This window comes from Brachycentrus maculatus, unplaced genomic scaffold (genome assembly GCF_059751285.1).
Source record: "Brachycentrus maculatus isolate JH-2025_06_01 unplaced genomic scaffold, ASM5975128v1 h1tg000069l, whole genome shotgun sequence".
In the NCBI taxonomy this organism is placed as follows: Eukaryota; Metazoa; Arthropoda; class Insecta; order Trichoptera; family Brachycentridae; genus Brachycentrus; species Brachycentrus maculatus.
The window spans coordinates 2320847-2344734 of NW_028280823.1; the positions used below are offsets into that span (position 1 = coordinate 2320847).

The window sequence follows — 23888 nt, forward strand, 5'->3', positions numbered from 1 at the left end:
AGCATTTAGTTTTACTCAAATTCGATAGATGTCTCTTTACATTTCACCAACAAAGTACTTTTTATGGTATTTTATTTCATGATTCCCAAAATAATCATGTATATTAGAAATAATTTGTTAACTTTTATAAATATTGTAAAAATAATATAATATTAAAAGGTCTATCTTCTTTTCATATACTTTATTTCAGAAAATAAAGAGGCTGCGCGTGTTTGCTCTTCATAAAATAAGAAAAAAAATGATTTTACACCTTATTCTCTTGAAAAATCATTTTGCATTATAATTTTCTTTTGGTTTACTGGAACATTTTATAAAATCAATACATTTTTGTGCAAGTGCCTACCGGCAATTCACATTGAAAACTATTTTATTTAGTGTGGTGGCAACCCAGCCGCCGCCATTCCGATTCTGTTTTGCTGTGGTGTGTTGCGGGTGGATACCTTTTACGAAATCGATTAAAAGTTGCATTTGGTTGGTGATAAATAAATAAAACATCTCTTAGGTAAGATCAGTCGTGATAGCTTCACGTTTTAGTTTGACTTTCCTGCCAAAATCTCTTATCTCTTACTCGACGGGTGTGGTGTTAATGGACGCATACGAGACTGTCATGGATGCTGTTTTGTTGTGAAAACACAATCGTGTATGTGGAATTACACCGTTCAAGTAATACGGAGATGAATCATAAAGTTAAACCTCGTGGAAATGTTTTAATATGTGATAATCAACGTATTGGTGCACCTGTTGTATTGTAAATTGATGTACTTGTTTGATGTATGCAACTGCAGCGTTGCCAGTTTTACGTGTAAACTTTTTGTGTTTTTACTAGATTTTTTTTATCTCCTATTTCAGGTGCTGTGTACAGCTTCCTAGCAGCCATGAGTTATCAGCTGCCCCCTTCTCAAAATAGGACAAGTAAGTATTTAATAATAGGTAAAAATTCCAAGCCAGTTCCATTCATACCAAGCCTAGTTTTTATTAGAATGAGTCACATTGAGGTAAATATCGCTGTATAGTTCCAGGAATTTCGTCCAACATTCTGATATTATCTTATTTCTAATTTTAAGTTTTTAATATGACTCCTTTTGCTATGGTAAATATTCATTAAATTATTTTCCATAATATTGAAACTTTTTTTAAAGTATTTTATTTTATTCTGTATATATTTTTTTACCAATAAGAGTACTTAGAAAGAAAGATAAGAAATAAAAATTTAAGAAATGTGATTCAAGTTCCGTAAAAAACCCAAGACAAAAATTAAATGTGGATTATGTACAAATAACTGTTAATGGAAATGTAGCATTGCCTTTTATTTTTTTGCGCACAAACAACACATTTTTTGCGCACAAACAACACATTTAGTTGGATTCATACATAACATATTAACTTTTATATCTTGTCCAATTCTATATTTTAGAACTTTCATTCATGAACTAGAGAAAACTTGAGTAAAAATAAAAGTTAACCTACTCACAGGCGAAATTCTAATAAACAACGAAACTTAAAAAATTGTCACTTAAATAGGACAATGAAGAGCATATACATCCTATAAACCTAAGAGCCCTGACTTGGGGTTTGGAATAAAATAATTATCCTTGGCCTTAAGTGACTTAAGTAGGCAAGGTGTTAAAAAAAGCATTGTGTTAGTGACAGATTAAAACAATCGCAATATAATTTTTCCTTAACACATTCGCCACAGTTGCCTCGTATATGAATCTTTAACATTTCTTTTACGAAACATGAATGACTTAAAAAACAATAGAAACAATATTATTTGAACTTAAAAAAGATTTGTCACAGCAATATTATTTTAAGATTTTACTCACAGATGCTACTAAAAGGATATTATTAACCAGAACAAAATAACATGTGGTCCTGAAAATGCAAAACACAGATTTAGAACATAAAAAATCATATTTAAATGCTTCAGGTTATAAAGAAATATCTTTTAAATTTTAGTTTTAACACATTGTTTGCGGGAAACGCTTAAAAGCGTCTTTAACATACTGTTGGTAGAGAGCAGGAGACGCTTATAAGCGTTTTATTTGATTACTTTTGGTACGTCGCGAGATGCCAAAAAACATTGTACGGATCGTAGTTGGGTTTGCGGTTACTTGTGATTAGTATCCAACCTTAATTAGTACCGTAGAACGGTGCTACTTGAACTTTGATGTGTTACTTGAGCCCAGTACAAAAAAGAGATTTAAAGCTATATTTGGTCTACAATATTGAACGTATCGAGACAATAAGTGTCACCTGTCAGGGAAATAATGAATCATGTCTATACATTCATTATTGAATACCAAATACAGATCTAATTTTTTTTTTGTACTGGGCTCAAGTAACACATCAAAGTTTAAGTAGCCCTGTTCTACGGTATACAAATTAGTGCCAGGTTGCTAAAAAAATCACCTGCCAAAAATGTGTTAAAATTCCTTCTAGTTAGTTTTTAAAAAAAATGTATTTTAATTTGCAAAACTGCCCTGTCGCAGTAGTAATTTGAAAACAACTTGTACCCAACGCCAAAGTGTTAACAAGTGAGGAATATGTCTAAGTTTGCAATTTGTTGAAAATTGAATTTGTTTCCAGTGTCCCACAATAACTACCCCGGTCCGGAAGTCCCCATGGCCTCCAACAAGGACCAGCAGACCTTGCTCTGGCAGCAGGGCTCCTACCTGGCGGACTCCGGCATCAACTCCGGGGCGGCCACCCAGGTGCCCTCGCTCTCCGGGAAGGAGGATGACGACATGGAGGGAGACCAGCTCATGTTCGACCTGGACCAAGGCTTCACCCAGGGGTTCACCCAGGATCAAGTCGATGGTAAGCATTTGATCAGCCAAAATAGAAATCGACGAGGTATAAGCAGAAGACAGATCTGGCTCCGGAATATACGGGATTGGACGGGGATCAGAACTGTTGAAGCACTGTTTAGAGCTGCCCAAGACAAGGATAATTACTCTTATGTGATAACCGACATCAGGAGTACCTGACACGACAATAACAGAAGTAGAAGAAGTCAAAATAGTTACGGAGACAATACTGAGGGTTTTGAATATCATTTGTGACCCATCAACTCTTCTTTTGATTTAGACACATGCATATTTTTCAACCTAAACTATTGCAGATAAAACACTTTAAAGACTTCTTTCAATCTTCATTTGGAACAAATGACCATTTTTTGTCATATCTCCCATATGAATATCTGAATATCTTCATGTAATATGTTTTTAATGATATCTCAAACAAATGTGAAGAAGAATATAGAAGTCTGTCCATTTACAGGGTTTACGGATTTTCATTAGCTGGTTCAAGTGATCACTTTATGAACTGTGTAACATTGTATATGGTGTATATTGATACTATTATTTAAAAACCACTAAAAAAGAATAATTAGCTTACTAAATGTAAAAACTGAATACTCGTATAACTCAAAAGTGCTTTTATTTTCTTAGAAAGAATGTAGGTATATATCTTGATTTTACTTGGCTCAATCCTCGTAAACCAGTAGTAAACCTATAGACGCTCATGCGCCGCGTGCAATAAGGGTAGCACCCTGCCCAATCTTTATGAAATATTCGCGCGACTTGCTACCTACTCGTAGCTACTAAAATATTTATCAGACCCAAAAATAAAATGATGGATCTGTATCTCAAAGACATTATTTACGTAAGCTAATATACATATATTGAATACTATTGTCGTAAATCAGTGTAATCCAATAGCGAAATGCATCACGATTGCCCACCGGTCCCATACAGGACCGGTCCCTTAAAGGACAAATCAAATCCACGGTCCCTTAAAGGACCACTGGGCGTCTAAAGGTTAAATTATAAGCTTAAATAATAATAATGAAAATGGTATTTTTTTTTCTGGCGTTTCTCATGTGTGATTATAATCCAGGATTCGGACCTCACATACTAATATAAGAGTTTCTGCTTAGTAAAAAGCTTCTTTACATCCCACCAATAGATAGATGTCCCTAGTGAACAACTTCCAAGAATTACAACTTCCAAGAATTTGATTAGTGTGGTTGTCAATAATGGGTAGAATTGGTGAATGTTACACGTGTGTAAAGTGATCACTTAAACCAGCTTAAGACAGTCGTCAGCCCCGTAAATGACCATACTTCCATATTCTTCTTCATCTTTGATGAGATGTCAAAAAATAAAGGTTAATAGAGTGTAATACAGGAGTAGTTGGGTGTTCACCAAAGTATGTTTGCAGACATGAACCAGCAGCTGTCCCAGACGCGCTCGCAGCGCGTGCGAGCCGCCATGTTCCCCGAGACCCTGGAGGAGGGCATAGAGATCCCGTCCACCCAGTTTGATCCTGCGCAACCCACCGCCGTGCAGCGCCTCGCCGAACCCAGCCAGATGCTCAAGCACGCCGTTGTCAACTTGATCAACTATCAGGATGATGCCGATCTTGCTACACGGTACGTCTCGTGACCAATATGTTGTTATGGAGGAGTAATTAAAAAAAATTCCGTGGTGTAATGCTCAGCGTGTTTAGCTACCGTTCTGGAGGTCCCGGGTTCGATTCCCAGGGGGGTGAAAATAAATATTAGTGATTTTACACTAATATTTATTCAATATTACCCTGGACTGGTTCCCGAAGCGCAAGAGTGATCACCTTGCCTTGATGTAAGTAATGATCAAGATAACACTGTGTCAATTCGATGCAGTGCCCTATGCACCATTGGGTACAGATAAGGGTTATAATTTAAATTGAATAAATCTCTAGTATGTCTAGACTTTTATCCTTCAAATTATTACAAATAAAAACAGATTTATAGTTCAAAGAATTTATCTGAGTCTGCTTATTTAATAGTTATCCTTTTTTTTCTATTTTAGTTTTGATTTCATTGATTATTTCGGCAGTTACTTTGTGGTTATATCTATCCATTTTGTATTTCTTAATGCATTCAAATCAATATGTGAAATTGTGATAACTTACATTTCTGCGTTGTGTTCTTGGAATGTTGAAGAATGAGGAAGATATAGGTGCCTTTTCTTATCATTCAACTTTTCAAAAACACAACTCTCTGATGTGAATTTCTGCAACTTCACAAATGTTTGACATTGATATTGAATGTATTGAAACACATGTATTAAATATAAAGTATATTTTTTGAAAGAGTTAAAGCAAAAACATTTACTCAAGCGCTGTGTCCTTACTTTACAAAATATCAATCTTACAAGTTCTTAGAGTATTTTGAATACATATTATGTTCATATCAGTATGCCCAATTTGTATATATATCATGTCCTTTTTAACAGTTTGATTAAATTTTACTAATTTACTTGTTTTAATTTTATTTGTTTTATTCTAGGGCTATACCAGAGTTGATCAAGTTGCTGAATGATGAAGATCAGGTGGTGGTCTCGCAGGCTGCCATGATGGTGCACCAGCTGTCCAAGAAGGAGGCCTCTCGCCACGCCATCATGAACTCTCCGCAGATGGTGGCCGCCCTCGTGCGCGCCATTTCCAACAGCAACGACCTGGAGACCACCAAGGGAGCCGTCGGCACCCTGCACAACCTCTCGCACCATCGCCAGGGTCTGCTGGCCATCTTCAAGAGCGGAGGCATCCCCGCTCTCGTCAAGCTGCTCAGCTCTCCTGTAGAGTCTGTCCTGTTCTACGCCATCACCACTCTGCACAACCTGCTCCTGCACCAGGACGGCTCCAAGATGGCCGTCCGTCTCGCTGGAGGGCTACAGAAGATGGTGGCTCTGCTGCAGCGTAACAACGTGAAGTTTTTGGCCATTGTAACCGATTGTCTGCAGATTCTGGCCTACGGGAACCAGGAATCGAAGCTGATCATTCTGGCCTCTCAAGGTCCCATCGAACTCGTGCGTATCATGCGCTCTTATGATTACGAGAAGCTTTTGTGGACAACATCCCGTGTATTAAAGGTACTTATTTACTTTCTTACCTTAATACTCCATTTTCATCAACACATTTTCTTTTTAAATAAAGTAGAACCTCATTTTTACATGTTTCTGCTTTTACACTATTAATTCCCATTTTATCTCCAAGCGAATGCTTTTTGCAATTTATGGTGGTACAAATTTTTAACATCCCAGTTTAACTCGCAAATATGAACAAAACGGCGGATAAATAAATAGGTACATTCTGAATGCATTTAAAATGTGTTAATTTATTTTGAAAGTGTATTGACCTACCAAAAGAACTGAATATACCATATTCATCCTTAAACACAATACGTACAGCATTTATTTTTATTCACACATACACCATTTCAATTACACACAATTGAAAATTGAGAACTTCAATTATAATTTCTCACTTCTTTAATTTCACACTATTTTTTTGTGACATTCCCACTCCTTGAAGAACTTAAAGATATTTTATTGTATGTTCTATTCCCTTAATTTTCCCTGAATTTTTCAGGTTCTGTCCGTTTGCTCTTCGAACAAACCGGCCATCGTCGAAGCGGGCGGTATGCAAGCTCTTGCCATGCACCTCGGGAACCCTAGTGGACGCCTCGTGCAGAACTGTCTTTGGACCCTACGTAACTTGTCCGATGCTGGTACCAAGGTATGAAAATATTACTTTCTTAACACACTAAGGACGGATGTTTTTTATGCCTGCGGACCGCTGGCAACGGGATTTAATAATTATGCACATGTTATTAAGACCTTAACAGAGAGATTGGTACATAATTTTCATATAAAAACATCACATATCGCTCACTCCTTTCAACAAACATCATATATCAAATATTGTCAATTTTCGGTTCTGCATGTTTTCAGAATGCACAGAAAATGTATTATATCCTAGCAAAAGCGGCATATTTTTAACTTAATATTTACCCGCTACAGGGCAGAAAGTGTTGTTTTTGCATTTTAAAGAAAAGGTATTGTTTAATTATTTTTTTAAGTATACTAAATATTTTTCAAATGGATAAAAACCAGGTTTTACCCAAAAAGATCTGGGCACAGTAAAAAGTTCAATAAGTGGCTAGATATTTAATTTTAATAGATTCTATTATATTTTTAAACTTCAAAAACGATCTCCTGGGAGATCAAGTTTTTTGATATATGACGTTGTTGAAGGGAGTGAGAAATATGTAATTTCTTCTTATCTGACTTTGAAATAAGGCCGGCGCAGAAGGTAAAAATACCCCTCCCGTCCTTATCAATCGACCGAACGGGTAGAAATACGTTCCCCGTCCATAGTGTGTTAATCTTAACTGTATTCATTGTCTCATTTCCACTTAAATAATCTTCAATCATCCTTTTATCACTTTAGGTTGATGGCCTGGAAGGACTTTTGCAAAGCTTGGTGCAGGTCCTGGCTTCGACTGATGTGAACATCGTCACATGCGCCGCGGGCATCTTGTCTAATCTGACTTGCAACAACCAACGTAACAAAGTCACCGTATGCCAGGTAGGCGTCACCTCTTTAGTACTGTTCTTTTGTGACGACATTACTTAGATCCTTTTTTTTAACTGGTCAAAGAAATTTAATGTGTTTATTGTTTTGTCACTCGCGCTTGAATGTCTAACTTGTTGACTATTGTATTTAGGTTGGAGGTGTCGATGCCCTGGTCCGCACTATCGTGAACGCCGGAGACCGTGAGGAAATCACAGAGCCGGCTGTATGCGCCTTACGACACCTGACTTCGCGTCATGTTGAATCAGAGATGGCGCAGAATTGCGTGCGTCTGAACTATGGATTGCAGGTACATTATTTATAAGTACCTTAATCACTTATATAAGATACTTTGCCATGATGAAAATTACCCATTTTCGTTTTAACTCATGCAACACCGACATTGAATTGTATGCGCACAATATCTTGATATTTATTCTAATGTTATGTGTACTGATTACAATAACACATAAAGCAGCAAACATAAAATCCATTTTTAAATTGTAGCTAAGAGAGAGGCATACGCGTCAGGTGCGTTCATCTAATATTTTCCTCGGTTCAGAATATGTGATGGAATAAGTATGGTTTAAAAGTGATAACAATTGAGTAAAATAACTTAAAAGTATCATTGCTTAGTTGAAAGTATACCCTTATAGTCTTGGCACAATATTTTATGTCAGTGTGTAATGAATAAAATTTAAAAAAAATTGCAATATGAAATAATTAAATTTCACATATGAATGTATAATTTGTAAGTCTAAACTCGGCTTTAGTTCCCTTGACGACTTTAAAGCGAGCAAAAACATGATTCGCGCATGAATGCTACACACAAAGAGAACAGTATATGTATTCTAGTATCTATAAAAAGGAATTTCACAATTTTAATATAGTTTGGCATTTTGAAAATTGCTGTTTTGTCAGCATCTCGTGATTGTTCGCCATATATTAAACGCAGTGAACGTGCCAAACTATGACTTAACCCTATATATATTTTTTTACCTTATTTTACTTCTCTTATTCCCTATCACATTCCAAATTAGAAACGGTGTGATTGGAACCAAACCTTATATCATTCCATGGAACGTTTAACCCTTTTCACTCTGACCATTTTTTCTAATAACTGATCAGCTACTCTGATAAAAAAATGCGACGTTTTTCTACCATTAAAATAAATATTTTAGTTCCCTAATTTTGGGACACTATGTCTGGCAAATCGTTTGACCATGTTTATTAAAATTAACTGTATTTATCTGAAATATTTTTTTGGTAGAATATACTTGGGTGATAGAGAAATCAGTGATTAAAGTTATACCTGCGCCGGGCCAGACATGGTGGCCCACGGAGCTGCCTACTAGAATCATACGGGCCAGAATGTCTGGCCTACAGAGTGGTAAGAGTTAATATAGCTGTGAAACAACATACATATTAGGTTCAATAATCTAATTTGTTAAATGTCATTTCTAAATTTCACATTATGGTTTACGTCAATTCAAAACATGGTCTTTTTTTCTCCTTCTCTCTCTTATCTAGTCGCCTCAACACCTATACATGAAAAAAAATATGTTTATACGGAAAAATGGCGTGAAGTAAATTGTCTTCTTCACCGGTTTACGCGTTATTACAGGTGATAGTGAAGCTGCTGCACCCGCCGTCCCGCTGGCCGCTGGTGAAGGCGGTGATCGGGCTGATCCGCAACCTGGCGCTGTGCCCCGCCAACCACGCGCCCCTGCGCGACCACGGCGCCATCCACCACCTCGTGCGCCTGCTCATGCGCGCCTTCCAGGACACGCAGAGGGTCACCGGCAGGGTAACTATTTACACATCATTACTACTATTCTCTATTCTATTCCTACCCTTATCAGAATTTCGTCGTAACATTGCTTGCGGCGAGCATCACCGAGCATCCGAAACTATGGATGGAGCACTCGGCTCGCTGTATTGACTGCCTGAATGCTCGCATCGTAACGTGTTACGTTACGACGAAATGCTCCGGTCAGTCTCCGCCTTAAGGAAATCAGCAAAAGCTTAAGTGGCAGTACACAATTGAGTCTTGGTACCCACTCCAATGTACGGAAGGGAAGCATGGAACTGGCAAATTGTTTAATAATTCAGTTTATCATTCAATATGCAATTATGTATTATAATAGTGAAATCTTTTGGTTTTGTGTTTATCTCCCCATTATCTTTACTTAATAGGTGCTATTTTACTGTTTGATTAGTGGTGTAACCAGTGGCGTGCCTAGGGTTTACCAGTAAGGCAAGCCCATTATTTTTCACATTCGTGAATACATGATGAACCTATAATTTCTTCACCTAATATAATTCCCAGTATAGTGAGCACCCAGAAAGTATTATAAATATAAACAATGTATTGTAATCATTGTAAAAATTATGCATCTATGTAACTTTTGTAAGGGATAGCCATCACCTTGAAATAAATAAAATGTTCACTATAATAAAATATCTTCCTCAGATATCGACCATCACCATAAAATGGCATGCATAGTGTTTAATAATAACCATAATCCATAATCCACAATAATGCTTGATAAAGTATATTTGGTATGTATATCAATTTCGTAGATTGTGGATAGGATTTTTTTTTTAAAAACTTAAAAAAACATATTTGCTCAAACCTTATTATGAATTGTGAATGAAGGCTTTCGAGAAGTATTTGTCTTACAAATAAATTTGCTTTAATGTTATAGAATAGGAATATGTGCATATTTAAAATTAGGGAAAAATAGCCCCGCAACGTACTGAAACATTTTCATTTGTATTCTAAAGCGAACCGCCTATCTTTTTTCAAAAACGATTTTATTATTTCCTCATAAAAAGACGCTAAATGTTTGAGATCTACTAATAGTTTTTTTTCTATGGCAATCATAGAGAGTTCGGAAAGGCGATTTTGTCCTTGTGTATTTCTTAAGTACGTGTGTATTCGTTTTAAAGCTGAAAATGAGCGTTCTGCTGAAGCACTTCTAGCTGGTATAGTGACCACCAAACGAGTTAACCTTAGCAACTCTGAAAATACGTCTTCAATACTATTTTCCTTGATAAAATTTATAAGCTGAAATACATTAAAATCCTTCGATTCCGAAGAAGAGTACAGACATATTAATTGATTTTTTAATGATTGTTTATCGAAATGAATACCGCAGTAAAATTCTAGAGATTCTAATTCGTCATTTGGAAAATTCAGTTTATACTGTCGTAAAGCTTGTTGTTGAGCAATTGAAAAAAATGAAGTTTGAATATTTCAGAATATTAATTTCGGAAAATATGTTATCAATAATTTGGATGAAAATTCTTTTGTATTCCGTACGAGCACACAAAACATTTTGTCTTAAGCGAGGGGCAGTATTATTTTGAGATGCAACGACATATATTTGATAAAATTGCGATTGAAAATCCGTACTTAACCAGTTTTGAAAATCTTTTATCTTATTGCTGCAGTAACCCACGTCGGTTGCAATTTGTGTATGATATTATATAAACTATCGTTTTTTTTCATATAATGTGAAATACTTGTAAGAAAAAATTAAAAGTAAAAGATTTTAAAGAATTATAAAAAGATTCCAACCGACAAATTTGTATCGCCTTCCCATTGCTGAGGATTGTCAGCCATTTCACTAAATAAGTCTATTAGATTATTTTTTTGTTCAAATATAATATTTACAGTACGTCCAACGAGTAGCAGAAATGTGTGGTATTTTTTATTGCAAAATTTATCGTAATAAGCGGATCTTTTTGTACTGTTGAACTGTACTGTACGATTAAACTTCCATTGAAATTTAACCGTTTGCGATATTTTTAAATCGAAAGTAGGTCTTTGAGATGTTATCATTTCTTTTTTTTAGTAAAATTCAAAGCGCTAACCTCTACATTATGAATTAATTCCTTCACACACTTTAAATCGCCACAAGGAACGACATCGGCCATTTTCGAACTCATTATGACTTATGAATACGTAAGGAAATAATTAGATAATTTCCCATAATAAATAAATATGTACTAAGTGTAGATAAGGCAAATAATTAATATGTAATAATCGACTCTACAAAGGCGTAAAAGTCGTTGACAATAGTTTGACAGATAACCATTATGAAATACGTTCGATACGATTGCAAATTGTGCAGCAGGTGTGTTGCTAGGTTCAGGCCAATAGAAGCTGGCTTCCATTTTCATACAAAATGCCATATATGTACCTACTATTTTATGGTTAGAGTTATATTTTTTAAGCAAAAATATAAGACATATTGCCGGAACCAGAAGCCCAAATTGAAGCCAATGAGAGCGAGCGAGATGGCTAATCTTGTATCGCCTGCACCTGAATAGACGGGGCGAAAGCCGAGTGTTTACACTCTGCTATCTCGGGTAGTACGAAAAAGCGCGCGATAATTTAAAAACAGGCATACATTAATTGTGTATTTTTAATCATTTGGTCCAGATTTAGTCATCTTTATGTGGATTTATTAGGCAACCCGGGCTTTTGGGCTTCTAGGGAAGGTCCGCCACTGGGTGTAACTGATTATTATAAATCAATTATTAATTTATTGAACACATAATTTTTTTACTTGCTTTGAAAGGAATGGATCATTCTCGTGATGTGTTATTGGCTAGTAAATTAATAATAAAAATCACAAGACTCGGTAACATTCTTATTCAAATCTGTAGAAGAAGTAAGGGGGATATGCAGGTTTGAACTTTAGATATTTGAATAAAATGAAAAATGGACACGGGTCATCGGGTGTGTTATAAGGCGTATTCCTTTACTGTATCTGTAATAGTAGTAGTGTGGATTCATTTCACCGCTATACGTCATAAAATTTTCCATCATCGGGTGTGTTATGGGGCGTATCGCTTTATGTATCTGCTTTATAGAGCTGTAATAGTAGTAGTGTGGATTCATTTCTGTGACGTTATTCATTACCAACTTACGAAAACAATGTTTTTACGAAGGCGAATTATGCTAAAGAAAATGAAGAATGGAAATATTGATTATATCGGCTGTTATAAACACAAAACCAGTCTGACACAATCTTTTATAGTCAAATTTGAAATTCCTCCCGGGTGATAATACCTTATTGAATGCTGCAGTAAAAACATCATAATATATTTTTTTATGCATTTCAATACTGACGCCGCATTTGCCTCACCCCTTCCAGCGCACATCCGTCTCCAGCGGCGGCGGCTCGGTTACTGGAGGCGCGGGTGGAGCGTACGCGGACGGCGTGCGCATGGAGGAGATAGTGGAGGGGGCAGTGGGCGCGCTGCACATCCTGGCGCGCGAGTCCCACAACCGTGCGCTCATACGCCAGCAAAACGTGGTTCCCATATTTGTGCAGCTCCTATTCAACGAAATTGAAAACATTCAGGTAAAAAATAAAATAAAATAATATTTTTCTTCTTCTGCCTTGTGGCCTGATTTAAGAGGGATTAGCTTCTTGCGATGTTGATTCCCAGCTTTGGTGGTCTGCCCGGCAGTCTACCTTGTGGTTGGCCGTGCAGTGCAATGTCGTCGAGTTTGGATGGTTTCACTCTCGTCACATCCGCATACTAAAATAATATTTCTAACTTTGTTATTTTTATTTTTTATTTATGGAAATATTTGGCAAATATGACCGTCTCTCATTTTATTTTCTCTCTTTTTAGGGATTTTATATGTTCTTTTTAAATTAAATCACAGTTTTTGAGATGAAATGGAATTATTTACATTAGAATCACTAATTTTAAATTTATGTATTAATTTTAAATCAAACACAGATTTTTTGAGTACTAAGAATCACTACCATGATATGCACAGTAAAATGTTGTTAATTTTTAAAAAAATATATAGAAATTTAAAAAAACTAAATCCACCCATTTTCCATGATGAGGGGTGATGTTTCAAAATAAGAAAATCAATTAATAAAATAAAAAAAAATATATAAATATAAATATTTTCTCAATTTATCGAAAGAAAAGTCATTGGATAGATTACAATTTGATGTTTTTCAAATTATGAAGTAATTTTAAATATTAATTGTTTGAATTTCAAACATGTACTGTTACTGATGATACTGTAATTTCAAACATGTATGTGTACTACATTTACTGATATGATTTTTTGGGTATGCACTTAATGATATCTGGCACTGCATCATATTGACGCAGTATTATCTTGATTTTTACTTTTGTGAAAGCAAGGTGATTGATTAATCATGTGCTTCAGATACCAGTCCATGGTAATATTAAGAAATATTGGTGTAAAAAATTACTTATATTTATTGACCCCTCCTGGGAATCAAATCTGGGATCTCTAGCATGGTAGACAAACTGTTACCATTATGCTATGGAGGCGGACCATATATTTTTTTTATTGAATTTTTATTTTTTGCAAAATACTTATTTAAATTATACTAAATAGTTGGTAAATATACAAAACATTTCAAATAAAATGTTTCTACCTCTAATAAAGTAGATACTTGTGTTTAGAGAGGGAGTTCGTTTTACAATTTTATTTTATTTTTATAAACAATGTAAATTAAAAATAAACAAATAAATTAAAAATAAAAATAAAATTCCTTGGTATGGAATCTAGGTAGGGGTGAGTCTTATATGTTTTTCATATTTACTTTTAAAGGTTTGATTATTTTTTTATAGATTTATAGTTTTCCAGAAGTTTATTAAAGTTTTTTTTACCTACGTACGTATAATGGTTTAAAGCTGCTGTTGTTTTACATCTGTAAAATATTAAATTATTAGAAAATCTAGAGTTAAGTGAATTTTGCACTTCAGTTGTTTTATCTTTAAAAGTTTATTATTATTATTATAAAAATTTCTTCAATTGTTGGTACATTAAGTTCTAGTAATTATACTAATAATATCCATCTTATTCTGCTATATTTTTCATCCGGTATCCTATGATGTGCTCAAATTGTATCTTTACTTTGTAAAACATATTACAGCGTGTCGCTGCCGGAGTTCTGTGTGAACTGGCCGCAGACAAAGAAGGCGCAGAGCTCATCGAGCAGGAGGGAGCCACGGCTCCGCTGACCGAACTCCTGCACTCGCGCAACGAGGGCGTGGCCACATACGCCGCCGCCGTGCTGTTCCGCATGTCCGAAGACAAGCCCAACGACTACAAGAAGCGCCTGTCCATGGAGCTCACCAACTCCCTCTTCAGGGAGGACCAGCACATGTGGGCCAACGACCTCACCATGGCCCCCGACCTGCAGGTAAACAGACTAGATCCCCTCACCTACGTGACTCGTCTAAATTGCTTTGTTTTAAATCATTGTGCGTAATTTAAATAACTTATTACCACCCACTCGATACTGTAATATAATATTTTACTTCTTTTTGACCCCCATGAGCACCAACTTGAACATATTGAACTTAATGTCTCAAATTGATTGTAAACTATATGAAGGCAACATCATCGTTCATGTTCTCCGGATTCTTGGATTCAGTGCAATATGTTATTGGGATACGGTGAAGGAGCTCGGAATAAAGAACTTTCCAGTCGTATGGGAACCAAATAAGCTTATATAAATAGGACAAGCTTACTGCTAATGTGTGTGAATATCTGCTGGTCATACTAGTAATATAACTGCTACAATCATTCCTTGACTTATTTAAAAACCTAGTAAGAGACAATTTTTCTCTCATTTTTCATTGAGACAAGTTGAAAATCGAGCATATTGATAAACTGCTGCGAAAAGGTACAGAAATTCTTTTGCTCCATGGTTGCAGTTTTCTACTTTACCAGCGTCAACATTGAAGATTACCGGTCGTGGTTGTTAGAATAATTTTTTTGAATCAAATTACCATTTGTATAATTTTCAATTTCAGAAATAAAAGATAAAAAAAAAATACTTTGAAAATGTCATAATTTTCATTCTTATAACTTTGTAGATGCGTTTGAAGCCTATTAACAATTACAATGACTTGAAATGACGCACTGTTTCAAAACAAAGCAATTTTTACAAGTTATAAAATAGGAAATCACAGAGTTAGTGCTTTAATTAAAAATACATGCTTTCACAAGTCCCCACAGAAAGCTAAATAGCTGTCAGTTAACACACACAATAATAATCCTGCAAAGCATCATGAACCAACCCAAAACTTATTTGTGCTATTTTCTTAATGCTTTTTTTATCATCAGAGTTGGAAGCGGATATTTCACCGCATTTGGTCGTTCACTTGTAAATACAAACATGCCCTTTTCTTTAAATTTAAATACAATCATTTTTCCTTTAAATTTTTACATTAATTTTATTATTCTCAGTTGAAAGATATGTAGTTGTATGAGTGAGATGTTTGATGTTTTTTTTTTTTGGAATGAGAATGCATGAAGTGTTTTTTGAACATCTGTTTTATTTTTCAAATTCAGGAATGTGTGTATTATAATTTGATTAGTTTTATTTGTGTATTTAAAAAAAATGTAATGAGACTCTCACTACATCTACATACAGGGTATGAATTTTACATATTACATACTTTATTTTAATGTCTATTACACTTTTCCTAATTTATTTTAATATTTGATTTTTTATAAATTCCAACATTTTAAGTGTGATTTAATTACATATATAACAAATATCTATATCTGTTGTTTGCCAAGTAAGCATTAATTACGAGCACCAGATTTTGATTTCAGGCTTAACATAATTGAAGACATTGGAAACAAACTTTACCATCTTCAAATGAATCATAACCTGAAAGTCCGTACGCACATAATCCGGTCTGTAAGGATAAATGAAAAACTATCATAATATAGGAGAAGGCATGATACGAAATACTTTTATCATTTTTGGTTATGATTCATTTTGAGATTGTCATATTTGCTTTCAAGATTCTCCATTATAATCACTTTTTTTTATACAATACAAAGCTGCGATTTTGTAAGAACTGATTAATTTTCTTTAACATACACTGTGTGGTAATAGCAACCTTTCTGCTTTGAGCAATCTGTTGGATAATTTGATGTATTTATTTGGAATGCAAAAATGCATTGAGACCATACCGTACAAGAGATTGCAAAAGGTAGAATAGTTACTATTGTTAGGGAAAATCGGTTAGGTGTACTTGCAATATTGTTAATAACATGCTATGTATGTGTTGTGTAATTTCACCCACAATATATTATTTACACATTTTTATTCATAGTAAAGAAATAACATTTATTTTAATTGTTTAAAAGCTGGTTGCAGTCACATTCAAAGGGATGTTTAATGCTGAAATAATACACCATGCACAGAACGTTACTTAAATCACACTTAAGCCAACCAATTTGTTTCTCATATTTTTCATTTATTTTTTTAAACGGTAGAAAAGTGTGTTTTTGTGTTTTTGTTGGTTTAGTATGTATTTAGTATTATTTCACCTGTTTTACAAAATAGGATATGCTGGGACCGGAACAGGGTTACGAAGGTCTATACGGGTCACGCCAACCGTTTCACCAGCAAGGTAATGTCTCATGATTGCACGCTGGGAGTGCCACACGCTTCACTCTCCCATTCCTCACACTCTTACTAACAAACATTTCACTCTTGTGGAAATGGTTAACACGCTATTTTTGAATGCCCCGAAGCATTAATTATAAACTATGAGTACTGTAAATATCTAGTCATCATGATAACATAAATTAATCTATCAAAATATGTAAATATTTTCAGATTACAGTGGAACTTCTATACTTGTCAGTCCCTATATTTTCAGATTTGATATTTGACACATTTTGATGTCACAATAAATATACATTAGTTACTTCATTCTTTTTCTGGGTTATCATTCCTTGACCCTATTGACGTTTAATTAATTCATAGGGTATTAAGACGGTGTTAACTTGGTCATAAATTATATCCAGGGGAGGTAATTCTTGATAGTTCTTGGCAGGGGTAGAATGAGATACAAATGGTTTAAGTCACAGGTTGTCAAAGTGTGGCTCTGGAGCCGCGTGCGGCACTTTGACCTTTGAAGTGTTCAGCACAAATATCCGCAGTAAGGCTCTTCGACTCAATGTATTTATGCAAACAATATTTTTGATGCATGAACCTTTTTAAAAGCAAACTAAGAAATCATCTTATTGGCGAGAACCTGGAAACAATGATATACAAACTTGATATAATTTTCAGAGGTGATGCAAGAACATTCTTTGCAATAAATAGTGTTCTTATGGATATCTTACATTCAAAAGATTTTTTATCAACAAATAAAATCCTTATTAAGTATGAAATATAATAAAGGTCAAATTAAAGTTAAACGTGGAGTTTTATGTGACGATTTGTGCAGTAGATCTGTGATCATGTCACTGAGAGTATTGTCATTTGTCGCAAGCTCTATTATTATTACATACAATATTTATATGAATAGGACTGGGACAGGGATCTTTCAAATACTCCCCTTTGGAGCGTGCATAATTTTTAGATACTTAAGGTGAAGAAAGTTAATGATGAATATATAGGTTCCACTATATAACAATACTTCATATATAAATTTATGTACATGCATAAATTCATATGAACTTTTACAATACATATGGACAAAATTTTATTTATCTTGTGTAATTCTTCTTCCATTTAGAGTGTTTTATTGTTGCTGAATTATATGCTTTTGATGTTGTTCTAAACCTTAGTTTCAATATCGATGTATAAATTATTTAACAAGTTCTCTCGACATTTTTCAATATCAAAAATTTGTAGTTATTTGTAAACTTCAACACTTTTTCTGGCTGTGGATATGGTGCTGACATTTTTTCCACAGACCGTGTCGAGTGTACCGGACGCATGTTTGCACAGACACATGAGACATGTTCTGATACGCAATGTGTTTTAAGTGTTATGCACATAACTAAAACTAACCGTGAAAGACAATATTTTATTAAGTAATACATATTACATGTACAGTAATACCGTGTTTCCAATTACCCATATAAATTTGCTCCGCATGTATATGTTCCGCAAATTCATTTTTTATTTTTTACCCATATCCGCACCCAGTGGAGAGATAGGGAACCAAGGCAAATTGACATGGAGTTGACTTAATCATATGAAGGCAAGATGATCAGCCCTATGCTTCAGATTCTAAATATAAATTCATATGGTTCAGATTCTAAAGATAGATATGTAAAGAAAGGAAAGTTAAAAAGCATGACTGAAATATGGGAAAGGAAATTGAGTATATCAGTAAGGGCTATCTATAAACTCTTAATCTGTATGATTCCCTTGGGGATGCATTACTCTCAGTATGTATTTATAATTATTATTGATAAATAAATCCAATATGATTAGACTGATATTTCTTATCCGTTTTATTTCGATATTTGATCAGTTTTTAAATTTCACCAATATATCCTAAATATCATCATTAATACCCTATGATTAAACTTGATAGCATTTTATTATTATTACTAAATGCTGGTTGGTATGAATATGACATAGTCTGATATATCTTGAATTTTTTAGCAAAATTGTCATGTGCTAGTGTCATTATTATCCCGAGTGATGTCTCCGTATGTAGTCACTAAAATGAGTATAAAGTAGTAAACACCTCCATTTAGAATGGCCCACGTCGCAAGTACGGAAACATGTTGACACGCTTGCGGCAGTTGAATTTAAACTAGTTATCTTTTCTTTACTATGCGTCGGGGTATTACTGTACTGTAAGTGTACAGAATTTTTACAACACTTTTGTCTGTAGTTATTAACACTTGGTGGTTGGTAATTTTACCTAACATATTCCCGTTCTAATCTTTTCAAGCAGCTTAACCAGGGACCCATGTATCACTAAACAACCAGGTGATCTTTTTCCCATTTTAGTTTCATTTAAATTGTCCAAATACATGTTTTAATTAATTCCTACAATGTATTTTATTTAAGTAAGTATTTTTTCATATACATACTAGTATTATATTTTACTGTCTTGGATAAATTTATTTTTATTAGAAATTAAAAACTACTTCTCATAACTGTTACCTATGTAACTTTCGTGAAATTAATCAAAAAAGTATTGTCAATATTATTTTTTGCAAATCTTTAGTATTTTCATTCTGTCTTATAATTTTGTTTACAAACGGGTGTACATATCGATTTTTTCTGTCTCTAAATAACCCATTCTTTGTCATCTTTTATGCCCCGGGAATGATGAAAAAGATTAACACTCTTTTTATGACATTGGTCACATACTTTCTGAGGCGATTAAAGTGATTGACATTAACAATTCCTCATTGACAAAAAACGATGTAAATTTTTGATTGAAGGTAATCTTTAGATATGTTTTATCCATATTTTATCTAAAAAATTGTCTGGTGCAGTTTTTGCAAATGTGAATGTGATTTTATTTCATTTCTACCTGAATAATATCACAAATGTAATTACTCTTTAATTAAATCCATCAATCACAGCCCTATGACGCAATTATATTGTAAAAACAAGTGCTCGCATTTTCTTCCGCACCGGATGTTTTTTCAGGGATTCTACTTGTTAATCATCTTTATAAAAGTATCTGATCATGTTTTTCGTACAATGTAATGTTCATCCCATAATGTGCATGAAAATTCACGTCACATCTCGGCCCCAGATTTTTGGAGGAGTCGAATGTTTGTACATAATTAGTAGTCTGTGTGACATTAAACAAACTACATATTGCAAAAACTTAAAAACACCTTTAAACACTTCTTTAGGACTAAGCGATTTCGACCAATTTTCTTGAGCAGCAAGGATGCACATTAATATTATTTTCTCAATTCGTCCGTGAAAGAGATAAACAACATAAACCATTATATGAAAAAAAAGAGATAGAAGGCCTTCATATACTTGTGTAAAAAAATATAGTACGATGATTAGTACTTTGTATATCTGAAACGATAATGCATGCGGAAGAAAATGCGTCCGAGTTGTCATGATTGATACAGTCACATTTGTTGGTCGGTTAAATAATGTACAAATTCTTGTGATTTTTTAGTTAGTCAGAATGGGAATAATTGTTGTATTTTGATGACAGGCTACGAGCAGATACCCATAGATTCCATGCAGGGGTTGGAGATCGCGGGTGACTTTGGGATGGATATGGAGGTGGTTGATTACACGGTTGGCCCCAAGGTGCCCCTCCCCCCCACCGACAACAGCCAGGTGGCCGCCTGGTACGACACAGACCTCTAGACCGGCAGCCCACCATTCGTTTGACTTAACATACTTATATTTTGTGATAGTTTAATACATAGTTTGTTCCACTCTCCGGATCATACATTTCCTTCGTATTCTTTAAAACATTTCCAACCTTTCCTGGTTAAGAGTGAGCATTATGGTAAACTTTTGTTATTTTACTTTGACAAGTTTTGAATGTGCGTAGATGAAATTTTTGTTTCAATATTTACACCGATTTTTTAAATGTAGTTTCTATATTTATGTTGAATTATTAGCGATTGATTTATTTTTTATTTTTATACAATCATTAAAATTTGTTTTTTTTTTAGCAATCATAGATACTTTTATTTGATCAAATTTAGATAAAATTTCAATAGTGTGTGAATTTTTTTCTTACTGTGTGTGATCGCATTTCCTTTTCCAATTTTATCAACACATTTATCGATGAAATGTGAATTTTAAGAACTGCTGTACGGATCATTTGACTGAGGAAATGAGATTTACACTTAAGTTAGTTTCCTTCTGTCTGTCTCTTATAGTTAAAAAGTAATAATAATAGGTATACATGTTTAGTTTAATTAAATATGGATTATAATATCTGTTAGGTGACAATGTTTAGACTGATTTCATGGAATGCTAAGGGCCGCAAGTTGGTAGTTTGACGAGGAAACGTGCATTTATGTACTTCGAGTTCTTTCCATAATAAACAAAAAAATACAGATTTTGGTGTTTGCCATATCGGAGTTTGAAAAAAATCCACATCAGTATTTTGAAATTGTAAACGAGAGCTTATACTATAAAAACCTTAAGAACCTTTTTTTATTATACTATAATCTTAGATGAATATTAATAATTACGTAGATGTAATTTGATAGGAATAATTATTATAGAAATCATGTTTATGGCAATTTTTGTCATTATTTTATTTCTTAAAAAAAATTATAGCGTATAATTATGAATTCAATAAGCAGCTGTAATCCGTGACGAGCCACAGTAGTTAAACTTTGTATAAGGATTTAAGACGGGATTAGCCATGATGACAAAACTTAAACATATTTGATTCAACTTTTACGAATGCGTCTCGGTAGAAGGCTGGTAAAGCTAGACATTTTTGTTGTTTGATTGTGAAAATTTCGTATTTAAAATACCGATCGGTGGTATGATTGTTTCGATTTAGTTCAAAATAATTTATTACCCATAAGATTCATTGTACGGACATTGCACGACATGTTTCTCATCTTTTTCGGAATTATAAATTAAATAAGATGCACTGATAAATTTAAGAGTTTAATATTGCACTCGATTAAATATGTATGTTTACTTTGTCCACATGTTCCCAAGTTTAAGTAAATTGCGGATTCGATGGTTTCTTCATCCAATGTGTTTCAACTGGAGCAAAGCTGTTCTAGATATGTATATGTATTGGTAATTTATAAACATTTTTTTAAAAATTGACTTCAGAATGTATACTATGGTGGATTGATAAAATTATAACTATTAAATTAGTAAACCGAGTTGTATTATTTCTTACCTGTTCCAATTTCCTTTTCACATTCATTGGGTAAGCAGTGTACATATTTACTTTGCTTGATTTAATTTTTGTTCATCAGCCATCAATACAAATATTGAGATGCATTATTTCCCAAAAAAAATTATAAACTAATAAATTTTAAACTAGAAGTGAGCTGAAAATAATTTTATAAAAATAATATACAGGGGAACTCAATTATAATGTCACTGAAGGGACCAACAAAATCTTGGGAGTAATATTATGAAAGAGACCCCCTGACAATGCTATTTTATAGAATGAACCAATTTTAAAAAGTCTGGCTGATCAATTTGTTGTAAAACTGATATCAACACTGTTGTGTGGCAACATTTACACCCAGGAAGGAGGAGAATAAAACACCATGCTAACCACGCTCTCTCAAATACTGGACCTCGACACAAGCGGACCCATCAACCAGAACAACCCAAGCAATAGCCGTACTAAGGAATTATATTCATAGTGAAATAAAATTACAATTCTCCAACTCATTTAAATGGTTATTTAATGGTAAGATCTCGTTTCCGTTTACAATGACATTGTATTGATGTTGCTACGGACTATGTTACATTAGCAATATCAAAGAAGTAAATACACAAAGAGTTCAATTGAGAAAATTAAACAGCTATAAAATGAAACTCACATTTGCTGTATACGTATTGAAAGAAGTCATTTTATTCAGGAAGTAATTTTTTTCTGTGTTCATGTGTGAATGCTGTATTGCATCGAGTGTCAGCAGACATCTCCCTGGTGCAGAAGGAACGAGAAAGTACTACGGTGGCTTTTGGCAAACTATTATTAATTAATTACAAAGAAATTGATGCTAAAGCCGAAGTTGGCAATATTTATTGATGATAAAACCTTTATATGTATATATAGTTCGGCGGGTCTTGCCAGAAAGTCACAGTTTATCTGAGTTGATACAATATAACAGCTGAGGCTGTTATAACTGAGTTCCACTGTATATATTGTAACAGTAGAAAGGGAACAAACACCATTGATAACAATGCAAATATATCAACATGTGCAAGATGTGAAGTAATATGTTTTTCGAAAAGCAGATATTGCAAATTAATAAAATGATTGTTTTTCTACTTAGATTATTTAAAAAAAAATCGTATGATATGGAACGTTGAAAACTTTATAATACTGCATCATTCAGTCAAAAATTTATATTTTCGAGTTGACGTTTTTTGACAGTATATCCACGATGTGATAAGAGTATGTTACCTTCGAGTACATCTGATATTCCTTCCGAGTAAAAACACTATTTTCCATTTGATGTATTGAAGAACAAAATTTAAACTGAATAAGCACTAAACTATTGGCTGCTCACCAAGATTTTATATAAATCGGAATCTCCATTGTCATTCATATGCTTAGATGTCCTGGTGAAACAAGAATATAGTAAGCATTGTTATATATTATATTTAAAAAAATAATATTTTTCAAATGGGTAACATGACTTATCAGAAAAGAGATATTTAAAAATTGGAGAGCCATTTTCAATGTATTGCCAGAAGACAAATAATTAAATAATATATTTAAAGCTTTCACGTAGGTACTGGTATTGTCCCATCAATCAGTTTTGGGCATAGAACCTCTCAGCACTTCGCAAGTGATTCCTGTCCTGGGGAGTCGCTTCATCCTAACTAACCATTTCATTTTAGGTCGTTTTACCTCTCCCAACACACCGCTAATACTTGGTCCGAATGGAAACCAAAAGTTTCTATACTAGACCTGGGAATGTGGCGCTGACACGGTACCCATATACCAGTAAGTAGGTACTAATTTTTTTTCAAAGTACCCCGCTGGAT

The 23888-nt window shown here is 34.1% G+C and overlaps 1 protein-coding gene across 2 annotated transcripts; it reads left to right on the forward strand.

Moving 5' to 3' along the window:
* Positions 1–399: 399 nt before the first annotated feature.
* Positions 400–22035, forward strand: arm (armadillo). Of its 2 annotated transcripts, XM_088256963.1 has the most exons (13): positions 400–502; positions 850–912; positions 2587–2817; positions 4222–4432; positions 5330–5912; positions 6412–6558; positions 7273–7410; positions 7550–7705; positions 9020–9202; positions 12564–12773; positions 14346–14615; positions 16782–16848; positions 20383–22035. In XM_088256963.1, exons 2-13 carry the CDS (start codon positions 876–878, stop codon positions 20538–20540), a joined length of 2391 nt encoding a protein of 796 aa, XP_088113089.1. In that variant the 5' UTR covers positions 400–502; positions 850–875; the 3' UTR covers positions 20541–22035. The 2 variants fall into 2 exon arrangements, with proteins under 2 accessions (XP_088113089.1, XP_088113091.1); XM_088256965.1 differs by lacking the exon at positions 16782–16848.
* Positions 22036–23888: the final 1853 nt, after the last annotated feature.